This window comes from Squalius cephalus (assembly GCF_949319135.1).
Source record: "Squalius cephalus genome assembly, chromosome: 18".
Classification (NCBI taxonomy): domain Eukaryota; kingdom Metazoa; phylum Chordata; class Actinopteri; order Cypriniformes; family Leuciscidae; genus Squalius; species Squalius cephalus.
The window spans coordinates 33,813,983-33,839,481 of record NC_137139.1 but is presented as its reverse complement, the minus strand read 5'-3'; the positions used below and the strand labels follow the sequence as shown (position 1 = coordinate 33,839,481).

At 38.7% G+C, this 25,499-nt stretch overlaps 1 protein-coding gene across 1 annotated transcript in view; it reads left to right on the top strand.

Moving 5' to 3' along the window:
* LOC307146307 (E3 ubiquitin-protein ligase TRIM39-like) overlaps positions 1-23,224 on the top strand; it is a gene marked incomplete at its 3' end in the record, with an annotated part of 28,516 nt that extends 5,292 nt beyond the window's left edge. The window contains exons 7-8 of the mRNA XM_079850205.1: positions 22,559-22,585; positions 22,689-23,224. Of these exons, the coding sequence (XP_079706331.1) occupies positions 22,559-22,585; positions 22,689-23,224 (563 nt within the window). The remainder of the gene's footprint in view (positions 1-22,558; positions 22,586-22,688) is intronic.
* Between the last annotated feature and the right edge of the window lie 2,275 nt (positions 23,225-25,499).

The window sequence follows — 25,499 nt, the reverse complement described above, 5'->3', positions numbered from 1 at the left end:
TAGAGAGGCCTGACTAATGCCTATATAGACGCCATTACAATAATCCAGACGAGATGAAATGAAAATATGAACTTAAAGTCTTTAAACGTCTTTAAAAGACAGGAAAGATTTCACCTTGATTAGTTCTCTCAATTGGAAAAAAATAGATTTAACTCTGTTTGTCCAATTTAAAATCACAATCCATAATAACACCTACATTTTTTACATTGGGCTTCACAGGTGGATTCAATTCACCAAGGTCCAAATGTATTGATTCATAAGTGCCTCCCGGCGTAAACAGCATAACTTCTGTTTTATTTTCACTAAAGCTAAGGAAATTTTGTGCCATCCAGGGCGTAAATACCAGTGGGGAGCTCGGGATTTTCTCTAAGCTCCGATCTTTACGAGTTGGGGGCGTGTCAGTGATTAACATGGCGGAATACACAATACCTAAAGGTATTTAGCTGTGATACTGTCAGGCTTTTCTATTAACAGCTCAGTTAGCTAATCGCCAACACAGAATATGATAGTATTATAATATAACAATGCAACATCTAACGATGTGTTGGCAGTGGCTTCATAAATTAATTAAAAACATAAAAATACAAAGTACACCTGATGCACATTTCTTTGTTCTTCATTTTCTAAAACAAGATTTTAAGAATCTTACTGTATTTTTGTGTAATTAATTAAGAGAAAGTACTCCGCCATCTTGCTCCGACGAAAGTGACTTGAACGCACATGCCGTTATAAGCACGACTTCCCACCTCGTACGTACAAACTTCCCAGGAGGACTTGAACGCACCATCACACATCTCATTTTCTCACAACTCTCTGCCTTCATTTAAGACTTTATTTAACTCATTTAAGACTGCTCAGTCTGCTCTTATGAGGATACTCGACAAAACGGACATTTTGACATAACTGCATTAGTGTTCATTTAACTTCAAGCCAAAAGAGAACTTTGTCAATTTGTCTTGGCTTGAAAATTATTTGTATGTATAAAAGTGCATTATATAATGTAACGCCAGCCAAAGGATGAAAGAAAAAATGGATGCTGCTTTAATTGTGTTAAACATTTACCACTGAGTCTTCTCCTTATTCAACTTCCCGCGTCTACTTCCTGCGCAGATGTCAACAGCGCAACTGGGTTGTAGGTTGCCAGGTTGAGCTCACAAATGGGTTGAAATTTGTATGATGTGTTGATTGTGTGCGTTTCATACAAGATCTGGCAACTGGACAACCTTGAAATAATATATTGATGCGATTATTCATATAACGAGGTTTGGGCCATACAAATTACGGGAGACTGTATGCAGCACATGCATAAACCCTCATAAAAGCTCACTGAGATGATACAGACAGAACAAGACAATCAATTCTTCTCATCATTATATATTTGGTCAAAAACGCGACTGCTCTCATGTTTTGCCGCAGGACAGCAAATGCAAGTGGATTTTCTGTCATCTTTGCAGGACTGTGATATGAAGAGTGTGCAAAGTAACATATTTTAGCAACTCTGTGAAAGTGAATAGCACATAACGGGCACAATACCGGTAAAAATATTAATATCTTTGGGTTCAGTATTGGTCACATGACTAAACTTGCGTCATCGTTTTCAAATACCTCCGTTCTGACAGTCCACACTACAACATGGAAACTGTGTTTTCAAATGTATCCAATTTGGAGCTTTGTTTTCACTGCTAAAAACACGGTCTCAGTGTGGACAGTGTGGACGGAAGGCCAAAACAGAGAGAAAAAGATGTGTTTTTCAAATGAAAATGTATTAGTGTGGACAAGACCTGAATTCACAATCATGTTCACAATCATGTTCAGCTCTTAGCATAGTCTTGTCGGTCTGTCCAGCAGTTATTCCCAGGAACGAATGTCGTAAGGCAAAAATAATATCATAGTAGAGTGACATTCATGGCAGAGTACAGTGTAAAATACCGTTTCCAGCAAGTGTAATCCACATCAAACCAAAAGAACTGTTCAAAACAAACTTAAGATCTCAAACAAGCAAACAAAGCACACGCGGTGAACACAGTAGGGTTGCCAACTGTCCCATATTAGCCGGGACGTCCTGTATATTGGGCCTAAATAATTTGTCCCATACGTGACCTCCCTTGTCCCATTTATTGACTGCTACGCTGATCTAACCACTAACTACGGGGCTTCACATATGTTGCGTCTTTTGCACACTCAAGTTTGTTATTTTAAATGTATCTCATGTTATCTCAAATAGAGAGCAATGCCGTTGTGACGCTCGTTTTTCCCAGGCGCGTCTATGCCGCAAGCAGGTCATGTGACATCGAACCAAGCGATCAGGCCTTTCCGTAACAACATTGAAAGCTCAGCCAAAATGGAGGAACAGCTGATCATAGTTTGCTCATCTCCATAAATATATCTAGCAGTAGAGCTAATGCAAGAAAATCCATTTATCCTTTGCTGAAACTTCATCATCATGGAGAACGCGGCTCATGATTGCTTAGCAATGGCAGACACCACGAGAGCGCTTAGTTTGTTCGGCAAACTATGTGTATGCAAGTAAAATCCGGAAGAGCATCTGTTTGTGTATGCATTTGTAGATTATATTGCAAACAAATCATTATGATATTCACGGTGATACTGTAATGAGAAATCCATGTAGAAAACAGTTGTATAATTTTTTTTCAGGATTCTTTGATGAATAGAAAGTAAAAAAAAAAAAACAGCATTAATCTGAAATAGAAAGCTTTTGTGACATTAAAATGTCTTAACTGTCACTTTTTACACATTTAATGCATTTGTTACACTTTTAGGAATGAAGCGATGTCACTTCCTGGGGCAACACATTTATTTATCTGTATAAAACACATAGAAAAACACTGTTCAAACAAGGAGCACATTTCTCTGCACTTGCGCGCTTCATCTCGTGCTGAATACTACTTCTATGCTCTTATTCTGTGATCCCTTTACAAATTATCATAAACAATCACATGTCTGATAGTGCAAATGTCTAAACTGGTACGTAACACTAGGCGCATTACTCTTTATACAATACTCAATTCTCAAGAAATACATGCTCTAAATACATAAACATATTAACATAAATCTAAACATGTGCCGTGCCTGCTATAAAACGACATAAAAGGAAAGGTCTGACGAATACCATCATTAAAGTATTACAAACTCTCTTTTTAAAATGAATACAAGTGAATCATTAAACATAACCATGAAAATAGCATTTGGAATTAGTAAACAGTAGATATTCAGATCTCAGTAATAGTTAGTCTACATTCACATTACTCTAGCATTGATAACTGCACACATATTTTAATACTCTTTCATATCACTGTTTAAATTATCTTTTAATCCGTTTTTACTCCTTCATGAAATATGCTAATGAACTGACTATATCATGAACTATGTTTCAACCGTTTAACAGTTACTGTGTTCTCACTATAAACTCACAAAATGATTAATAAAAGTGTTTTACCTCTGAATCTGACTGGAGTTCTTATTTAACAGTACTGAAATCGTTTTTTACATGTAATGGCTGACAAAGTAATGCTAAATGAGGGTAACAGGTCTATGCACGTGAGCTAAGAACAGACACGTGTGCCTCGTTAACTCAGACTGCCCAGACACGTCACTACACACGACTTAATAATGTTCGTACACATCTATTTGGTTAATTATCCCTCGTCACGCACTCACATCTCGAGTATATATCTTTTTAGGCCTTTATTCCTCTGTTTTGCTCACATTAAAAGTTACTAATTTTCCTCTTGAGTTGTTAACACTATCGTCCGCCATTTCACGCACGACACTTGTAATCACAGTAAAAACAACTTTTCTTCACGTCTCAGGCACGAACTACAGCTCTATAAGAATACAATACTGTTATGAATTTACTAGTATAAAGATTATTGTCAGCTTACCTGTATAAAACACATAGAAAAACACCGTTCAAACAAGGAGCACATTTCTCTGCACTTGCGCGCTTCATCTCGTGCTGAATACTACTTCTATGCTGCTAGCTAGTCAGCCACTCAAGCGCCGTGCAACTCCCGGGTGCCCCCTGCTGACGACTCCGAGTCTCACCAAATTGAACACAATGCAATAAAGTAATACAAGTAACTAACAATAACTTTAACAATTCGAAATTCAAAAGGGGGGGGGGGGGGGGGGGGGTGCACTGATATCTGTCCCGTTTTACATTCTTAGTGCTACACTCTCCCCCACAAAATTAAATGTCTCCTGACATTTCCGGGAACAAATGAACATTTCTTTAGAACACCTCAGCCATCCAAGGCCTCCAGTAACCCTTAGTCTGTGTTACCTGACTCTCTGTTACCTTACAGTCTCTTTTTACCAAGGACGGTTGACCCAATGTATCATAACTCAGTACAACAGGCTGATGTCTCAGTCTCTGGGGTCGCGGTCCTACCGCCTGTCGCTCTCCTAGCGTCCGAACCAGCGGGTCGGCCTCTGATTCAACATTCTCAGACCTGTCAGAACTCACATCAGGTCTCTGAGATTGTAGTGGCACATCCTCTTCGCTTTGTAGTGGCACATCCTCTTCGCTTTGTAGTGGCACATCCTCTTCGCTATGTAGTGGCACATCCTCTTCGCTATGTAGTGGCACATCCTCTTCGCTTTGTAGTGGCACATCCTCTTCGTGACGCTGAGGACTCTGCTGAGGCTGGAAAGGCTCTGCTAGAGGATTCAGTGAACCCTGTCTTTGCCGTCTCCCTCGGCCAGGTCTGAGATGCCACTGGTAGTTGCCACTGTATTCGTCACTGGAGGTGTCACTCTGATCTAGCTGTTGCCGATGCTGTCGTTCTGGCTTGGTTCTTTCCTTTGGAAAACTCTGGGAGTCCTTCTGTGGCTGACGAATCTCTGCTGGTGGCTGGTCAAGGGGAAGGAAATCACAGGGCAGCAGAAGATTTCTGTGAACCACTCTGTCTCTTCCTTTACCATTTTCTGGACTGATCTCATAAACTGGGCTGCCATCGGCTTTTCTCTCCTTCACCTTGTACACTTGGCCCTCCCAATAGGACTGGATCTTTCCAGGACCCCCTCTGGGAGTGAGGTTTCTGAGGAGAACCCTGTCGCCGGGGTGAAGGTCTCTCCCCTGGACTTTTCTGTCGTAGAGTACTTTTCCCCGAACCGCCCCCTTGACAGCTGTTTTTGCCGCAATCTGGTATGCCTCTTGCATTCTCGTCTTCCAATGACTCACGTAGTCATCATAGGTGTCATGGGCCTCATCTTTTCCCAGATTGAATAAAAGATCAATAGGCAGGCGAGGAGAACGTCCAAAGGTAAGGTAATAAGGCGCGTAACCCGTTGCCTCATTCTTTGTGCAGTTGTACGCGTGGACAACTTTCGCGAGGGACTCCTTCCAATCCTCCTTCTCCTCGTCATCCAAGGTACGCAGCATGGACAACAGGGTACGGTTAAACCTTTCCACCTGCCCGTTACCCTGGGGGTGATATGGTGTTGTGTGCGAGCCCTGGATGCCAGAGACTTTTTTCAAGCTAGCCATCAGTCTGTTCTCAAACTCTTTGCCCATGTCGTGATGTAGTCTGCTTGGGAACCCGAACTTGAGTGCAAAGTCGTTGAAAATCTTGTCAGCTACTGTTTTGGACGATTTATTCCTTGTCGCGTAGGCCTGCGCAAACCTCGTAAAATGGTCCATGACCACTAATATATACTCAAATCAAAAGTGTTTTAAAAACTTTTGATCTGACTCAGCATGTACATGGACCCACACACAATCGTGGACACACTCTAGATTTACTTATCAGTAAGGGTCTAAACATTTCATCGATTGTTATTAAGGATGTAGCACTGTCTGATCATTTCTGTATTTTCTTTGATATATTGATCTCTCCTGCCACTGAAGCTAGATCTGTGTCTGTCAAGAAGAGATGCTTAAATGAGAACACTAGTGTACTATTTATGAAGGCTATATCCTTAACACCAAGCATATCTGCAGACTCTGTTGATTTTCTCCTTGATTCTTTTAACTCAAAAGTTAAAGGTGTAATTGATGATATTGCTCCTGTTAAAGTCAGGAAGAAGAGTGGCAGACAAAAAGCACCTTGGAGAAACTCAACAGCAGTGCAAAATATGAAAAGACAATGCAGAAAAGCAGAGCGCATGTGGCGGAAGACAAAACTTGTAGTCCATTATAACATCTACAAAGACAGCCTTCATGCTTTCAATATGGAACTAGGCAAAGCTAGACAGACTTTCTTCTCAAATATTATAAACAGTAATTTAAACAACACACGCACTCTTTTTGCTACTGTAGAGAGACTGACAACCCCCCCAAGCCAGATTCCCAGTGAAATGCTCTCAGAGAACAAGTGCAGTGAGTTTGCTTCTTTCTTCTCTGAGAAAATCAATAATATCAGAAAGGTGATCAGCACATCCTTGAGTTGCCCTGGGGTCAGACAGATCAAACCACCTGAGAAAGTAGTTACTATGTCTGATTTCAAAGAAATTGATGGCAAAATTTTGGAAGAAACCGTACAACACCTTAAAACATCAACCTGTGCTCTTGACACACTTCCCACATCATTTTTCAAAAGTGTGTTAAACAGTTTAGAAGCAGATCTTCTAGAAGTGGTAAATGCCTCACTTCTCTCTGGGAGTTTTCCAAACTCCCTAAAAACTGCAGTTGTCAAGCCCCTCCTGAAAAAGAGCAATCTGGATAAGACCATATTAAGCAACTATAGGCCGATCTCAAATCTTCCTTTCATAGGCAAGATCATTGAAAAAGTTGTCTTCAATCAGCTGAACAAATTCTTAAGCTCGAATGGATCCTTTGACAATTTTCAATCTGGTTTCCGACCGCACCACAGCACAGAGACAGCGCTCATAAAGATAATAAACGATATTCGCTTAAATACTGATTCAGGCAAACTATCAGTGCTGGTGCTACTCGACCTCAGTGCTGCATTTGACACTGTCGATCATAACATACTTCTTGACAGGCTGGAAAACTGGGTGGGGCTTTCTGGGATAGTCCTAAAATGGTTCAGGTCATACTTAGATGGGAGAGTTTATTATGTGAGTATAGGAGACCATAAGTCTGAGTGGACATCCATGACATGCGGAGTCCCTCAAGGCTCAATTCTTGCGCCACTCCTGTTCAACCTGTATATGCTCCCAATGAGCCAAATAATGAGAAAGAACCAAATTGCTTACCACAGCTATGCAGACGACACACAGCTCTACTTAGCCCTATCGCCTAACGATTACAGCCCCATTGACTCCCTGTGCCAATGCATTGATGAAGTCAAAAGTTGGATGTGTCAAAACTTTCTTCAGTTAAACATAGACAAAACTGAAGTCATTGCATTTGGAAACAAAGATGAAGTTCTCAAGGTGAATGCATACCTTCACTCTAGGGGTCAAACAACTAAAAATCAAGTCAGGAATCTTGGTGTGACACTAGAGTCAGACCTTAGTTTCAGTAGTCATGTCAAAGCAATAACTAAATCAGCATACTATCATCTGAAAAATATTGCAAGAATTAGATGCTTTGTTTCCAGACAAGACTTAAAGAAACTTGTGCATGCTTTCATCACCAGCAGGGTGGATTATTGTAATGGACTCCTCACTGGCCTTCCCAAAAATACCATAAGACAGTTGCAGCTCATACAGAACGCTGCCGCCAGGATTCTGAGCAGAACTAGAAAATATGAACATATCACACCAGTCCTCAGGTCTTTACACTGGCTCCCAGTTAAATTTAGGATTGATTTTAAAGTATTATTACTGGTATATAAATCATTCAATGGCCTAGGACCTCAATACATTGCAGATATGCTCACTGAATATAAACCCAACAGATCACTCAGATCACTAGGATCATATCAGCTAGAAATACCAAGGGTTCACTCAAAGCATGGTGAATCTGCTTTTAGCTATTATGCCAGCCGCAGCTGGAACCAGCTTCCAGAGGAGATCAGACGTGCTCCTACAGTAGTCACATTCAAATCTAGACTCAAAACACATCTGTTTAGCTATGCATTTACTGAATGAGCACTGTGCCAATGTTCGTCCGACTGTTTGTACTGTACTGTATTTTTTTTTTTTTTTTTTTTTCTTAACTGTTTTAATTAGTCTTATTTCTTTTTATTATTTTAATTTCTTTTATGTAAAGCACTTTGAATTGCCATTGTGTATGAAATGTGCTATATAAATAAACTTGCCTTGCCTTGCCTTGCCTTGCCTCATAGCCATGCTTGCATTTCTCCAAATGCAGGAAGTCTATGGAGACGAGCTGGAAGGGATAAGTGGTCTGGATGGACACCAGAGGTGCACGGGTCTGCTTACTCGGCTTCTTCTTCTTGAGACATTCGCACACATTACTGACAAAATGTTCAACATCCTTGCTCATCTGTGGCCAGTAGAACCGTTCTCGAATCAGGTCAAGCGTCCTTTCGACCCCCAAGTGACCCATGTCCTGGTGTAGTTCTTTGAAGACCAGCGGATGATAAGCTTTGCGGAGCAGCAGTTGTTCTCGACGGGAAGTTCTGCGGCGCAAGACACCATCTGGACCAACTTGAACCTTGAGCCATTGTTTCAGCAGTATGGCCACTGCAGGGTTCTCTGCTTTCACTTCAGTTCTACTCGGCCTCCTGTTTTGTGACTTGTACCAGATGACTCTTGACAGGATTTCATCCTCTTCCTGAGCTTTGCGGATTTGATCTGTGGTAAGAGGTTTGCTGGTCTCACAGTCTTTCACTAAGCTCAAAGCACTGACCTGGATTAACCCAACACCCCGGCAAGGGTTTGTCTTTTCCGCTGTGACTCTCTCCATAGACGCACTGATGACATCTTGACTGAACTCAGCCGTACAGCAACGCATGTAGTCCTCAATATCCAAGGGCATCCGTGACAACCCATCTGCATCGGAGTTGTTCTTGCCTGGGCGGTACCGGATGGTAAAGTTATAATCGGCCAACTCCGCCACCCATCTGTGTCCTGTTGCGTTGAGTTTTGCGGTGGTGAGTACGTATGTTAGTGGGTTATTATCTGTATATACCACAAACGATGGGGCATGGTAAAGATAATCCCGGAAACGTTCGCAGATGGCCCACTTCAACGCTAAAAACTCTAGCTTTCCAGAGTGCAGATGGTACCTCTTCTCTGCTGGACTCAGGGTGCGGGAGCCATAGGCGATCACTCTCATCTTCCCCTGCTGTCTCTGGTATAACACCGCGCCCAGGCCAACTTGGGATGCATCACAATGTAATACGAATGCCTGGGTGAAATCCGGATATCCAAGGACAGGGGGCTTCGTGAGTGCATCTATTAACTGGTTCAACACTTCCTGGTGAGAGTTGGTCCACTGTACAGGTGTCTGCGATGGTAAGTGACCCTTGTTTTTCTTTCCTGTTTTATGGGGCTTCTTCACAGTCGGGTCTGGAGTGCACTTCTCGGGGTTGGGGACAGTGAGTAAGTTATACAGCGGGTGGGCCACACGGGAGAAATTGGGGATGAAGGGTCTGTAGTAGGAGAGGAACCCAAGGATCTGGCGCACATCACCCACTGTGGCAGGGGTCTTCTCTTTTAACGCCTGCACCGGAGCCATCTCTGCAGGGTCCATTGTGTAACCCTCTCCTGTCACCAACTTGCCAAGAAACCTCACACTCGATCTAAACAGCTCACATTTCTTTGGGGTCAGCTTCACACCATGTTCCTTGTAACACTGGAGAACAAGACGGATGTGCTCCAAGTGCTCCTTGAAGCTCCTACTGTGTACCAGGTTGTCATCAAGGTACGGGAGGCAAATTGTGTCTCTCAGGTCTGCCAAACAGTGCTCCATACTCCTCTGAAACTCTGCGGGTGCCGAGCTCAGGCCAAAGGGTATGCGCACCCATTCATAAAGCCCCCAGGGTGTGATGAAAGTTGTGAGAGGGCGGCTCTCCTCATCCAGATAACCCTGGTGGTACGCTTTACCCTGGTCTAAGACCGAGAACCATGAGCTCCCACCCAAAGCATCCAACATATCCTGAATCCTCGGTATCGGATGGCGGTCGGGGACTGACTTACGGTTGAGTTCTCTGAAGTCAACACAGAGACGAAGACTGCCATCTTTCTTGCGGACACACACCACCGGCGACGAATAAGGGGATCGAGAGTGTGTGATCCACCCTCTTCTCAGTAGATCCTGCAAGTACTCCTTAACCTCATTGTGAAGAGGCTTTGGAACAGACATGTAGGTCTTTTGGACAGGGCTGGTATCTTGGAGGGTTATATGCATCTTGAGGGATGGTATACAGCCCACATCATCACTGTCAAAGGAAAAGGCTTCACATTCCTCCCTCAACACCCTCCTTACCGCCTCCTGCTGTCCTTCTGGGAGATGACAGAGATCTACAGGGGGGTCCCATGACATTGGTCTTCCTGCTTGCTTGTTATCTGGCTGTGTTCTACTTGCTTCGCTAGACTTTGTCTCTCTGTTGTCCTTCATTACGACTGTCGTCTCATTCGCTTTCGTTCGCACCGGTGCTGTGTACAGATGGTGCCCAACCAGAATGAGACTTTTACCGCCGCCGTTCCCGCGGCGGCAAAATTGGGATGTGTATTTGCTGCCTTTTACCGCTGAGTGGCGCTGTAATCACAGACTTTGAAAAGTGTCAGTTTATTCTCTTTATGACGTAATCTGCCGCGGCAGTAATCTGAGCTGAGGTCACAGATAAATTCAAGATAAATATTGTGGTTAAACGAATTCAAATTCATTAAATTTAAACAAAGTAGACACACGGTAACATTGTGTGCCCAGTTTTTCTATAATTTAGAAAGGTTATGTCAATAAGTTACTTGTCATTTACTTTGTGTTATTTTAATGTGTTTGTAGATTTATTAACTGAAACATAACAGTGAAATAAATTAAAATAATTTACCGTAAAATTAAAACATTTTCAGGACTTGCAGTTACTAACCGATGTTAGTCGGTTTAAGCATTCTTTGTTATATTCAGAATTAAATAGGCTTACATGTTGTATCAATTGAATTCTTTGATAAATAATCAACCACAATGCCTATTACTGCCGCAGCAAAAATAAACCAGTCGAATTTCAAAGTCGTTCGCGAAATGACTAGGCTATACCGGGTGCCGCAAGTGACAGGGCAAAACAGCAGCAACTGCGGCATTTTAAAAGGTAAATTTCCTATCTGTTTATTTAAAAAAAAAAAAAAAAAACATGGCGCAAGATCTTGTAAAAAAACAACAACCGTTTTTCATTATTTGAACAAAAATGAGACTGATTGAATATGTAAAAATCTAAACAAACAAAGCAGAGAATAAAACAAACTTTTAGGGAAAAAATATAGGCCTATTATGCTACAACAGAATTGGTTAACATTAACGAAAGCAAAATATGTAAAAATACATTTCAAACAAACTAAAACAAAACAAATTCGTGGCCGAGTGGTAGGCTATAACTTACGTTTCAATAATTCAGATGACACGGGTTCTAATCCCGAACAAACATGGGCTACTTTTTTATTATTAATGCAGAGAGATTTGATAGTTCTAAAATATTGCTACACCATATTGTTTTTTTCTCCTATAGCCTATATTAAATATTTTATATTTATAAAATAAAATTACCATTAATTTCCATTTTACATTAGGGACAATTTTTATCCAACAGAATGGCTGAATTAACATCTGCATAATAATAATAATAATAATAATAATAATAATAATAATAATAATAATAATAATAATAAATAAACAGCACAAGGTCTTGTAAAAACACTTTTTTTAATAATTTTTTCGACACATAATTTCGAGACAGTAAATTGCTAATGTTAAAAAACATAAGCAAATAAAAAAAGAATATAACAAACTTTTAAAACAGAGAAAATAGTAGACCTAGGCTATTCAGACGATAGCTCTGTGGTCAATGCATTAACAATAGTCTCTCGGAGCTTCAAACGATCTGAGATCGAATCTCAGTGTAGCCGACAGTGTTTGTGTTTTTCCATTCTTGATGCTTAAATATGCATCTGTTTATTAAAGTCAATCATCTTGTTTAATTATCAATTTACAACATAAATTTGCTACATTCCAGTTGAGCCGCTGCAAAGACGACACATCTGATGAGGAAGACTGTCAGCCGATTGCACCAGAAAATTAAGATGATGAAGCTCGTCTTTACTCTGCTAAAAAGAAATTTGTGTGTGAATCATTCACGAGATTGAGATGACTGACAGTGATACCCGGCCATAGCAACGGAAGACATTTTTCAAAACAGATCGAACAAATCAGAAAAATACTTTCAATACAGTATTGCTTTCAATTAAAAAATAAACAATGAAAATGTAAAAGAAAAAGAAAATTAATTAAGTTTGAAAACCCATCGCACATTTCAAGGTATGAATAAAGTGTCGGAACAGTTTATTTATTTAAACAGGGTTGCATCGATAGAGTTTATTCCCTTTGTGATGCAAAATAAGAAACACAATCTTATTCTTGCAACATTTTAAATTTCTATTGTCAAAGAAATTGCAGCTAAATTAAAAAAATAAAACGGTACAAAACGAAAAAAGTTCAAAGCAACATAAATTAAGAACAGGCGTTTTTCTTTGTCTCTCTCGCTCTGGATATTTTTTTAGTAAGTTTGGTCTCCCTCACTGCGCGCGGCGGGTCTTTCTCGAAATTAAGCATTTCAGCGTAAAAAAACACCATACAGCTGATAATACTGTATATGTCGCTGTGTGTCATCCACACAAATCACGAAAGAAAAAACTGTAACAAATAGCTTTTGTTCCTTCAAAGATAGCCTACAACATGCCTTGCTGAATTCACCTCACAATAAAACGAGGTGGGTCGCGAATTAAAGAGCTCTGTATCTGCTAAATTGAAATTGTGTGTGGAAAACCTTTAAATACAATCAATAAAACTACAATATATAATTTAATAAGATATAGGGCCTACTGTACATAGGCTATGGACTTTTGGAGATTTTGAGATTAATCCTTAAAATAATTTTGCCTTTGCCTGCTCATCAGGCTGGCTCCGACACTCTCCATATGAAAGACGGAACATTAACACCTCTGTCCTGCACCCCCACGATAAAGCAACTATTGCCTTCTCCAAACCCCCCACAGGCTAGCTGAGTTTGCAAAACAAAACAAAGAGTTTGCCACTCGTCGTGGTTTGCCAAAACACTTCATTATAAACTTCAATATTTCATTCAAAACAATCTCAAAACGCTTTGTGACATTTTGAAAAGCCGTGGATGCATTACTGCCACTGGAACCATGAACGCAAATACTGGTTCTGATTTTATTGTTTGTCGTTTAAAAGTCATATATATATATATATATATATATATATATATATATATATATATATATATTAACAGAACTGCTTTTGAAATTACGATTGGAATCATTATAGGTTACAGAAGTAAAGTCATTGTATAATAGGCTATTTGTTGCTTATTGTAAAATGGAAATGCATGGTGATTTTATTTTGTAAATAGGCTATAAGCAAAAAACTATGTTTTAGAACTAGACAAATCTCTCTGCATCAACAATAGACTATAAAATGCATTAATAGGCTAATATAAAAATATCAGTAGTCCAAGTTAGTTCGGGATTCGAAACCGTGTCATCTAAATGATCGTAACGTAAGTTCAACCACTCGGCCACGATTCACTCGTTGCGACATGGCCTAACGTTCCAGTGTGTCTTCATTCAAATGAACGCGCCGCCGCGTTTGTCGAACACTAATTCAACATGCCAGAAAAAAACCTGGCTTTGGAACAATGCATAGCGCCACTCGTCGTCGTGTGCCAAAAAAATTACAATAGTTTAGTTTAATTTATTTCAGTGTTAATGTTTGAGTTAAAAAAATCCTCTACAAATTAAATTAACACAAATTCGGCTACAAGAGTCCTTTATAGGCTAAGTAAAAAGCAAAGGGCTTACAGTCTTAATATTTAGGCTACTTTGCTTAAAATCGATACATTTATTTTCAGTAGGGCCTAATAAATTTGTAGGGATGTAATTTCAGTATGCTTCACCAACGCTATGTATTCAATTAAAGTTCCAAGAGGTCTGGTATATATTTCCTTCCCAGCTGACACAAAAAAAATCACAACTTGTGCTTGCTGCGAACGCAAGTTATTTAAGGTGTCTCAACTGTACACAGTCTACCATACAGTGTGAATTCGTTACAAGGTTTTATTTAATTAAATTAATGTGCAGCAATTTGTACAAATAGAGTCTATAGGCCTACTATACTGTTGTAGCCATTAAATAATCTCATTTAGTATCATATTTGTTAAAATATTATAATGTTATTTTTTTCCATCTATGTTGAATATGAAAAGTGAACAGCACGAGTAAGATAGGATGCATTATATCGAGAGATGGATATGGAGTGGGTCAGACATGATTTTGACCACTTCATTAAGTTTTGTTTAGTAGAAAACCTTTATTTAAAGTGAATTTCGTTTTCTATAAATTGTATCTTAATTTGAATAAATTTTTCATCAACCAATTGCCTGTATTTAATAAGTAAGAGAAGCAAATATAACAGACACTAATCATGGAGGCGCCCGCGCGGTCACTTGCGTTGCACGTCAGCTGGAGCGCATCTCATCCTCCTAACTTAACGAAACTCAGCGTATGCCTCACACAGACATGATAAATACATCATATACACAAAGCTTGAAATGTCTTCAAACGAAATAATTCAAAACGAAAAGAAAAAGGCTACTCTCTGATTATGTCTTTATGTGCATTTCTCTCTAGGTGCGTTCACTACAAATATGCCGATCGTCAACTTCATCTTTGCAGTCGACACTGTCAGAAAACACTAGTTTATTGATAAAAATCAATGCACGCATCACCGGATTTACAAATACACATCTTGCTTGTTGCACGCACACATATTATGTCGAAAAAACGAAATATTATGTTGAAATAACATTATTATTAATAATACATCTTTTAGAATATTTGATTAAATGCTAATTGTTGCGCTTGTTCAATTTAATAAAATTAAAACTTTAATTGTGATAATTAAAATAATTGAAAATTAAATATTTAGTGGCCAAGTTTTGCTAATTTAGGCTATTATATAGGCTAGTATATGCCTATTGCCTATATTAAGTAGGTCATATTAAGACAAGGCATATATTAAGTTATTTTAGCTGTTATGAGAAAAATAAATCTAACGAAATCTAAAATCTAAATCTAATAAATCTAAAAAAAAATTCTAACGCCAATTCAACATGTCAGAATAAAACTTGATTTTTGAACGATGCGTAACGCCACTCGGCCTGGTGTGCCAAAACACTACATTTTAAACTTCAATGTTTAATTCAAAACAATCTCGAAACGCGTTGTGACATTTTTTAAAGCAGTAGCTTAGCCTATACATTAAGGGCATTGAAACCAGGATCTTAACTAAAACCCGTTCCACGTAATCTCTGAAAAATTATACCACACTACTCCATGTATTTTTTTTTTAAGGACTGCTTTTGAAATCACTATAAATTACTATGCAATTGTATCGCTCACGAGAGCTCTTCATTTATCTAATTCCTCAATAGAATAGTAAAAATATTCAGCGTCATTGCTCCTAATATCGTCTCTATTTTTTACTTTTGATTCTATTTTTTCAGTTCTAAAATTGATTCTATCTTTGGTTCTATTCTGTTGTAGCCTAATAGGCCTATTTATATATATGAAAAATATGCCTATCAGGCTTAGGGTTTTATATTTAACCCACTTACATTTTAAAATACGGCTATTGCTGCTGTTTTGCACAATGTCCCTTTGCGCCACCTGGCGGTCATTTCGGGAACGACTTTGAAATGCGGCTGGTTTATTTTCGGTAATAGGCATTCTGGTTGGGTACCATCTGTATACGGTCTTGATGGGCTCCAGGTGACCAATCACTCTGTGACGGTCGAGATAGATGGTGCGATCCGTAGTGTTGGTCACGGAGATGGGTATGTATGGCACTCTTTTTTTCTGGGATCTGCACCAGTACATCATTGTATATCACGCCTTCTGGTGGAGGATTAAGCATGTCAGGTGAAAAGAACATCTGTTGGCCTTGGGCTCGTGAACTTACATGCGCTCTTATATAGACGGTGGTGACTTGTTTTGCTGGTATGGGTACTCTTTTTCCGCCAGTACGAACTACTCCAGTCTCTGAACCAGCGTTCTGCATCAACTTCACCACACGATGAGCAGTCTTCACTGTTATCGCAAAAGCTTTACTCACTTTGTGTGCCAGCTGCTTCCTTTCACCTTCAGTGTCTTCCTCTTTTCTGTTGAGGATGGCCTCAATGACGTTGTAACCGATAATGGGGTCACTGGCAACTGCTGGGTCGCTTGACACTAGTACTGGCACTTGTAAATCATTTGTCTTGGTGTGGTCACTGCCTATTCTGAAACTGACTTCAATCCAGCCGATATATGGAATGGGTGTGTCATTAGCAGCAAAGACTGTCAGTGTCTCATCCCCCAGTAACTCTGAGATGGGTTTGACAACAGTGTGGGGTAGGTGGTTCAGTCGCCAGAGGTCATTCACAATGCTGGATTGTGCTCCCGTGTCCCACAGAGCTCTAACTGGGCAATTGTCCATAACGCAATCCACAATGCATCGGCTACCCACAAGGCTTATCAACTGTGGCTGGTGTCGAGGCGGTATGTAGTTAATCACACTTACAGCTGATGAGGCTCCAGCTGCTCTCTTTTCAAAGGCTGTTGTTGGTTGCATGACTGGGCTGGGTGGTGGCTGCTCGTTTCGGGGCAATTGGCTTTGGACTACTGCTGGCCCCACCTCAGTAGTCCCTGCCCGTTTCCCGATGGGGTTCTGCACCCGCGAGAGAAGTGGCCCTCCTGCCCACATTTGAAACAATGCGAACAGTTCTCACCTGTTCCTTCCTCCTTGCACTTTTTGCAGCCTCTCCCTCCCGGCTTCAGTCCAAGAGGGCGGGGACTTGCCTCCATTACAGCCCGAAACATCTGCTGCATTTCCTTGCGAAGCTCTTCCATCATCTGCTGCGCGTTTATGCTGTCAGGCTTAGTCTCATTCCGCTTTACTGTTTTAATTGACGCTGTTGAGTCGGACTCCATGTGTTTAGAGGGACTCTGGCCAGGCGTGGATTTTACCTGAGATTCTGCTTGAAGCTCTTGTACTTTGGGAGTTTTACTAGCAGTGGATCTTTTTCGTTTCTCTTGTCTCTCACTTTCGACTTTGGCCGCCTCATCCACTTGCTGTATCAGTTCCTCATCTGTTATGCTCACATCGCTGAGGTGGGGTAGAATTTGGAACTTTACAGAATCGCTCAGCAGTCCAGTTTCGATCGAGCGGAGGAACTTGCGCTGAATGACGGCTCTGCTGTACTGCTCATCGGTGTCTTCGTTCGCGGCTTTCCATAACAGTTTCTCTTTCAGCTCGATCGCACGGAATACAAAGTTCAGGGCAGTCTCTTTGGGCTCTTGGGAGATGTTAAGAAGCTGGTGGTAAAGCTCTGTCGAACTGTCTACTCGATAGTGGCCCTTCAGGATGGTGAGGAGTGCACTGAGGGTCAGCCCACGCTTGATCTCTAACATGTCTCTCAACGGCAGTCCTGGACTGACAGCCCTGATTACAGCCTCAACCACTTCAGTCTGTGTGTGCCCCTTTTGTATTCCCAACTCAATCTGGCGGACTAAACTAAGATATGACAATTTGTCCCTCTGACCACTCTCTCCAATTTGCCCACAAATTTTAAACTCCCTTCGCATCGTTACCTCCGGCAATGGGCTAACTGGCTCTAGCCGGCTCTTGAATGGTGAATCAGTCTTTAAAAGAGTAATACTCTTTTATACTACTTCTATGCTCTTATTCTGTGATACCTTTACAAATTATCATAAACAATCACATGTCTGATAGTGCAAATGTCTAAACTGGTACGTAACACTAGGCGCATTACTCTTTATACAATACTCAATTCTCAAGAAATACATGCTCTAAATACATAAACATATTAACATAAATCTAAACATGTGCCGTGCCTGCTATAAAACGACATAAAAGGAAAGGTCTGACGAATACCATCATTAAAGTATTACAAACTCTCTTTTTAAAATGAATACAAGTGAATCATTAAACATAACCATGAAAATAGCATTTGGAATTAGTAAACAGTAGATATTCAGATCTCAGTAATAGTTAGTCTACATTCACATTACTCTAGCATTGATAACTGCACACATATTTTAATACTCTTTCATATCACTGTTTAAATTATCTTTTAATCCGTTTTTACTCCTTCATGAAATATGCTAATGAACTGACTATATCATGAACTATGTTTCAACCGTTTAACAGTTACTGTGTTCTCACTATAAACTCACAAAATGATTAATAAAAGTGTTTTACCTCTGAATCTGACTGGAGTTCTTATTTAACAGTACTGAAATCGTTTTTTACATGTAATGGCTGACAAAGTAATGCTAAATGAGGGTAACAGGTCTATGCACGTGGGCTAAGAACAGACACGTGTGCCTCGTTAACTCAGACTGCCCAGACACGTCACTACACACGACTTAATAATGTTCGTACACATCTATTTGGTTAATTATCCCTCGTCACGCACTCACATCTCGAGTATATATCTTTTTAGGCCTTTATTCCTCTGTTTTGCTCACATTAAAAGTTACTAATTTTCCTCTTGAGTTGTTAACACTATCGTCCGCCATTTCACGCACGACACTTGTAATCACAGTAAAAACAACTTTTCTTCACGTCTCAGGCACGAACTACAGCTCTATAAGAATACAATACTGTTATGAATTTACTAGTATAAAGATTATTGTCAGCTTACCTGTATAAAACACATAGAAAAACACTGTTCAAACAAGGAGCACATTTCTCTGCACTTGCGCGCTTCATCTAGTGCTGAATACTACTTCTATGCTGCTAGCTAGTCAGCCACTCATGCGCCGTGCAACTCCCGGGTGCCCCCTGCTGACGACTCCGAGTCTCACCAAATTGAACACAATGCAATAAAGTAATACAAGTAACTAACAATAACTTTAACAATTCGAAATTCAAAAGGGGGGGGTGCACTGATATCTGTCCCGTTTTACATTCTTAGTGCTACACATTCTTGCTGAATAAAACTATTCATTTCTTTAAAACAAATTATTACTAATGCCAAACTTTAGAATGGTAGTGTATAATGCTACAAAAGGTTTAGATGGTTTGTGTGTAACAACAATTGACATTTAAAATTATTTTTAGGATTAAATTGTGCATTGATAGGTTAAAGGTGCCGTAGAATGGATTATTTTATTATTTTATAATGTTTCCTGGGGTGCCCTTATAATGTTAGTATGTTTTTTAGATCAAAATTTGTTATAATTTAGAAATAAAAGGCATATTTCCTAGCCTAATTTCATCCATTGATTTGAACACTCTGTTTGAAGGGGCGTGTCTGCTGAGAGACTTCAGTGTTGTTGCCCACTGCTGTGATTGGCTGACATGCTTGCATATGAAATATCTGGCGTTACATGTAGAACTATCTGGAAAACTTTTACTATTACAGCTTTTATACGTTTTTACTATTACAGCTATCGGGATTAACGAATCATGAGAAGTTTTTTAAGTATTTAGATTTATTCCAGCATTGAGCAGATGACAGCCTGTTGATCGCGTGAATGAAGATCTTATCACTGCAACGCGATTTACTGATGCATAAACAGTGTTGAACGACTTTGAGAGAAAGATTATCTGTCTGAACTTGAACAATTACACATCAGAAATTCACATAACCCACTGGTTCTCCAGAGGCTCGGATGAAGGAGCTAAAAAAATACTTTTGTGTTCATTTGTACATCCAAACACTGAGCAACTGCCATGCTTCGTTCGCTCGTTTGCAAGCCACGATGTCTCTCGAGGAAAAAACAATATCGCGCTGGATCTAGATAACACAGTGTAAATTATCGTTAATAAAATCACTACATACCGCTTGCGGGAATATAACGTTAGTTGAAATTGCCCCCTTCGTCAGTATGAGACGCCGAGAGATGCCTGGCTGCTTGATATTGTTCCAGGTTAGAAAAACAGTCCGTGGTCAAATGGGCAGAGCAACTAACAACTTCGAATTAAACTGTAGCGGTATCCGATTATAGATAGATAGATAGATAGATCTGCCATTTTCCCTATGATCCTCGCTTGTTTCTTCACCTGCAGAACTTCTGATGATTCGGCTGTGCAGTTCCGCCTGGCACTGAGCATGGGCTGGCATATGCAAATTTTTAGAGGCGTACATATTAATGATCCCAACTGTTGCGTCACAGTTGGTGTTATGTGGAGATTCGCCTGTTTTTCAGGGGTGTTTTTCAAAAACGAGATTTAAATAAGAAAGAGAAAACTATGGTGTTTGAGACTCACTGTATGTCATGTCCATGTACTGAACTCTTGTTATTTAACTATGCCAAGATAAATTCAATTTTACATTCTAGGGCACCTTTAAGCAAAACAAATGTTTATATCTGAGAACCTTTGATACACACACACCCTTAACTGCAGACACTGAAATGACATACACTGTGTGGTACACAGGGGCGTCACTAGGCCCTTTTTAGGGGGGCTTCTGCCCAGCCCCCCTAAAAAATATTTGATTAATACATTTTTTTATCGCTTCAGTCCCCTTTAAAAAAATCCTTTGAAACGGCGGCAAGATGCGTCAAGTTTCGGCTCCTCCCCTTATCTGAGTCTGCTTGGATTTAGCGCATTTTTCAATCTGCAGGGGCGCCGAGCAGAGCGAACATCAGAGAGTAGGCCTACAAGGTGTGTCGTGAGTGCATTTATTGATAGATTGCTATGATATTACATCTGCATCGGTGCAGTTTTTTGTCATAAATGCATTGCAGTTTACATAATGTAATGTTACTGGAGCATTGGGAGCAACACGGGACGGTTCCGTTTCTCATCCAATACCAATACGTTTCGCTGTGTTCACCTTCAGCCCTTATCAGTGTGATAGTTGTTTTTTATTCCTACAAAAATGAAGCGATTAACACCCATGAAAACATACTTTAGAAAACGATCATGATTTATTTTAATTTACTTTTTAAACTTTAAAACATATTATTTTGTATTTCGGCATTACATTATGCTGCCATGCACAGAAATGATTAAAGACACACATCATTGTCTGAAAGCACTAGATGGCCCAGAGAGAGAAACATCATTATTATTTTGGAGTTTTTTGGAGTTATTTTGTTTTGTATTAATAAATATAGTTTTGTATTAAGTAATAATGAATCAGGAGGAGTGTACATACACATATTAGAGTAAGAGTAGAGTAAAGGGATTTGTGATTTTCTTTTAAGTACTTGATTTATAGAAGTGGCAAATTGATAATTCATGTTGTTATTTTTAATAAATAGAAATAAATATAGAACAGATTAATCATATTGCCAATAGACAGTTACATTAATACACGTTTAGCTGGTTAGTTAAATGATTTGAAATTAAATAGATTTTCACAGGTTGACTTGATGAATAACCAACCGTATTGTTGATTACAAAGGCTAAAAAGCTTAAAAAATAAAATAATTTATATTTCATTGTAGATGGACTTAGTTACCTAGATTTCCTGGTAGTTTTGTCTGAGAAAATGATTCATAAATTGACCCTATGTTTACTTTCTTCGCTGACAGACAAAAATAAAAAGCCTATATCAGTCAAAGCTCAGCTTTAGGAGGGGGAAAAGACAGAGCAAGATAAAAACAAAGAGAAAAAGAGTGTGATGCTGATGAGTTGAGAAAAAAACAGCTGCCCGCACATGGTTTTAAAGCTATTGTCATCCAATTTTTTTGGCCTTCAAAACATCTTAAAATGCACATATGTAGATCAGAGAAATCAAAATTTTCTCGGGGGAGCATGCCCCCGAACCCCCCTAAATACCTCACATTCAGTACCTCAGTGATTATAAAACCGTGCCATATGCATGTTACTGGATGATTGAATGAAACTACTTAATAATGAGCATTAGACCATAAACTAACTTTTTTTTTTTTTTTTTTTTTTTTTTTATCATACCCTCATTGGGGGCTGAGCCCCCCTAAAATGAAAATCCTAGAATCGCCCCTGGTGGTACAGTACACATATTTTGAGTGTCCCTTATAAAGAACCACGATTGTCCCTTATTTTTCTTTTCTGAAGTTGGCAACCCTAGAGTACAGAGATCCCGTCACTGACACACAACCAGAAGTCCGACTATAAAATAAACTGTCTAAAAGGTTTCCCCACTTACAAGGACAATATAGACAGCAAAAATAACTTTTTTTTTTACACTGAATAATTATTATTACAGCTTTAATAAAAATACAACTTGACATTTCTGCTTTTAAACCCTCTGTTATGATTGTCTCATAGACCTCCATCATACGTATATTTACTGCAGTAATATTCTGCATTTTGTTTTACAAACTGATGGACGATCAACATTTCCATGATGCTGCCAGTAGAGAAACTCACTGTTAACCTGAAATTACTGCTATAAATAACTCATCATTATATTGTCATCTGTGTCCACAGGGTTTAAGTTTGTGCAGAAGTTTGCAGGTACAGTGTGATTGACACCAATACACTCACAATACTTTTGTTTATAATGTACACATGAAAATGTTTGTTCTGAAGTTGATTGATAATGTCTGATCTCTCTCAGTGGATGTGACTCTGGATCCTGATACAGCGAATCCATATCTCATCCTGTCTGATGATGGAAAACAAGTCAGTGATGGAGACATTAGGCAGAACGTCCCAAAAAACCCAAAGAGATTTGATTTTTGTGTCAGTGTTCTGGCAAAGCAGGGATTCAGTTCAGGGAGATTTTACTATGAGGTGCAGGTGAAGGGAAAGACTGAGTGGACTTTAGGAGTGGCCAGAGAATCCATTAACAGGAAGGCGATCACACTGAATCCTAAGAATGGATTCTGGACTGTGATTCTGAGGAATGAGAAACATTATCAAGCTGGTGAAAGTCCACCTGTCTCTTTATCTCTGAGAGTGAAACCTGAGAAGGTTGGTGTGTTTGTGGATTATGAGAAGGGTCTGGTCTCTTTTTATGACGTGGAGTCCAGATCTCATATCTACTCTTTCACTGGTCAGACTTTCACTGACAAACTCTATCCATATTTCAGCCCATACACTAATAATAAACGTAAAAACTCAAACCCACTGATCATCACTCCTGTCAGATGAAACAAACAAAATAACAAAATCTCAAAAGATTAAAGGTATAGCGGAGGATTTTTTACTTCCGGGTGGATAGCCTATACTATTGGTCCTCCTAATTGTCAATCATTCTGGTGAATCAATCAAACTTTTCAAAAAGTGGAGAGTGACTCGTCTTATCTAAAATTCGGAAAGATCCTCCGCTATACCTTTAACTATGGATGTGCTGTTTTTAGAATATGTAAATAAAAAACAAAAAAGAATTTGCATTAATGACAATCAGGAAGTTTTTACTTACAATTATTAAGAAAATGAATATGTGATACAAGCGGAATTTTTTTTTTTTTTATATATATATATTCAGGCCCTTAAAAATTGTAATTAAATATTTGTGTGTTATACTGAATATACACGTGTAAATGGCAGAATGGTTACACATCTATACATTTCTTTTGTCTTATATTAATACTTTGCTTTTCAAATCTACTATGAAATTTTACATAATATGCTTTCATATTATATGGTGAAATTCTAGAAAATGCTACATTTCCAAACTTTCCAGTGTTTCTACAAACATTTCTGAAGCCATTTTCTCTCTCTTCTCTCCAGCTGTTTACATTGAATTACTTGTGAAATGTTGAGGTTCTTGGTTCATGTAAATAAAGACAAATGTTCAATTCTATAACTGATAGAGGAGAGCGGGGCACAAACTAACACTCTCTGACTTTCTCAGTTTGTGTAAATACACTTGGGATTCAGAGAATTATTTTTTTCCCACATTAATTTCACACACGTCTAGTACAATTATGTGGTTTTGTTTCATTAATACGGTGTAAACTTTTTTCTTGATTTACCCCGAAAGAACGGAAGTGAAATGTGACAACATGCCCCATAGTAACGTGACCATATGACAGATTACAATTTTATCAGAATAAAAAAAAACAAAAAAACAAAATAAGATAAACTCAAATAAAATACAATCATTAAAATAAATAAAAATAAAATACATGTCAATAAAATACAATCATTAACTTTTTCATATAAAATTATGGCATTTTTTAATAATAAAAAAAAGAAAATTTGACAAAAAACACACCGCAAAACACAGCTATAGAGCATAGTTCAAAACATAATAATAATTAATAATTTCTGAACATTGACTCTCAGTCTTTATTCATCTTTTTCTCATGGTTTCTCAATAGAATTCATAAAAGTATAGAATAGAATAGCATAGTTCTACACCTCAGACCCCAGAGGGTTAAATAACAGATATAAGATTAAAACAATATCAGATTTGTCTCATATTAAATAAACACAAAAAAACAGAGATGAAACATTAATTTCAGTAAGAAATTTACTTTTGCTATGGTTAAATAACTGTTCAGTGATATCTTCCAAAGATGTTTTAATTTTGACACTATTTCTACTGTATATATAGTGTTGATATGGCAACAAGTAAATACACTAAGTTTCGTGGTGCTGGATGTGTGGAAGTATTTAAACCATGTGTGTTAAAACGAGCCCTGCGTTAGTGTGTGCCCCGCTCACCCCTACATTTATCAATTAATTTTAATCAAGATTAATAAAAGACTGCTCACATTACTTCACAATTGCTAGATTGACCATATTGTTAATGTGATAAATAAACGAGTTTACACAATACAATTTATATGCACATATAGAACAGATTAGTTAACATACTTGTTTTAAAGGCTTACAAATGAGCAGAAATACCCTAGTAAAACCCTGCTGTCATCAGACCAGAAACACACAACGGGACTAACATGTCAGGTCACGTCTCCCCATCAATAAAAGGAAAAACAAAGAGAAATGCATCGTGCATAAAGAAAATTATTCTTATTTTAGGTCTATTACTGTAATCCAAAAAATTGTTCGGAGACATGAGATGGCACAAATCTGTTTCCCAATGTTCCCATTTATATGTATTGTTTCTTTTGTTTTACAACCTGATGGATAAGTCTAATCATAACCATAAAGTATAAATTATAATTAACTAAAATACATCTTTAACAAATTTACAATACAGTCTGAAAATGACTTGAATGTAGTTAACTGAATTTGGAAACTGAGTATATATGGGATGCCAGTAATGACCAATGAATGTGTTTTTGAAAAAAGCTGTAGTTAGAGCTGTTTTATTTAGAAATAGCACTCATTAAAAACTAGAATCTGAGATCTTAAACTCATACCTGAACAAACTGAGTCTGAAATGTCTTCATTAAAATGTTAATTAAATCTGTTTTTATGAATGATGTATGTGTGTGTGTGTGTGTGTGTGTGT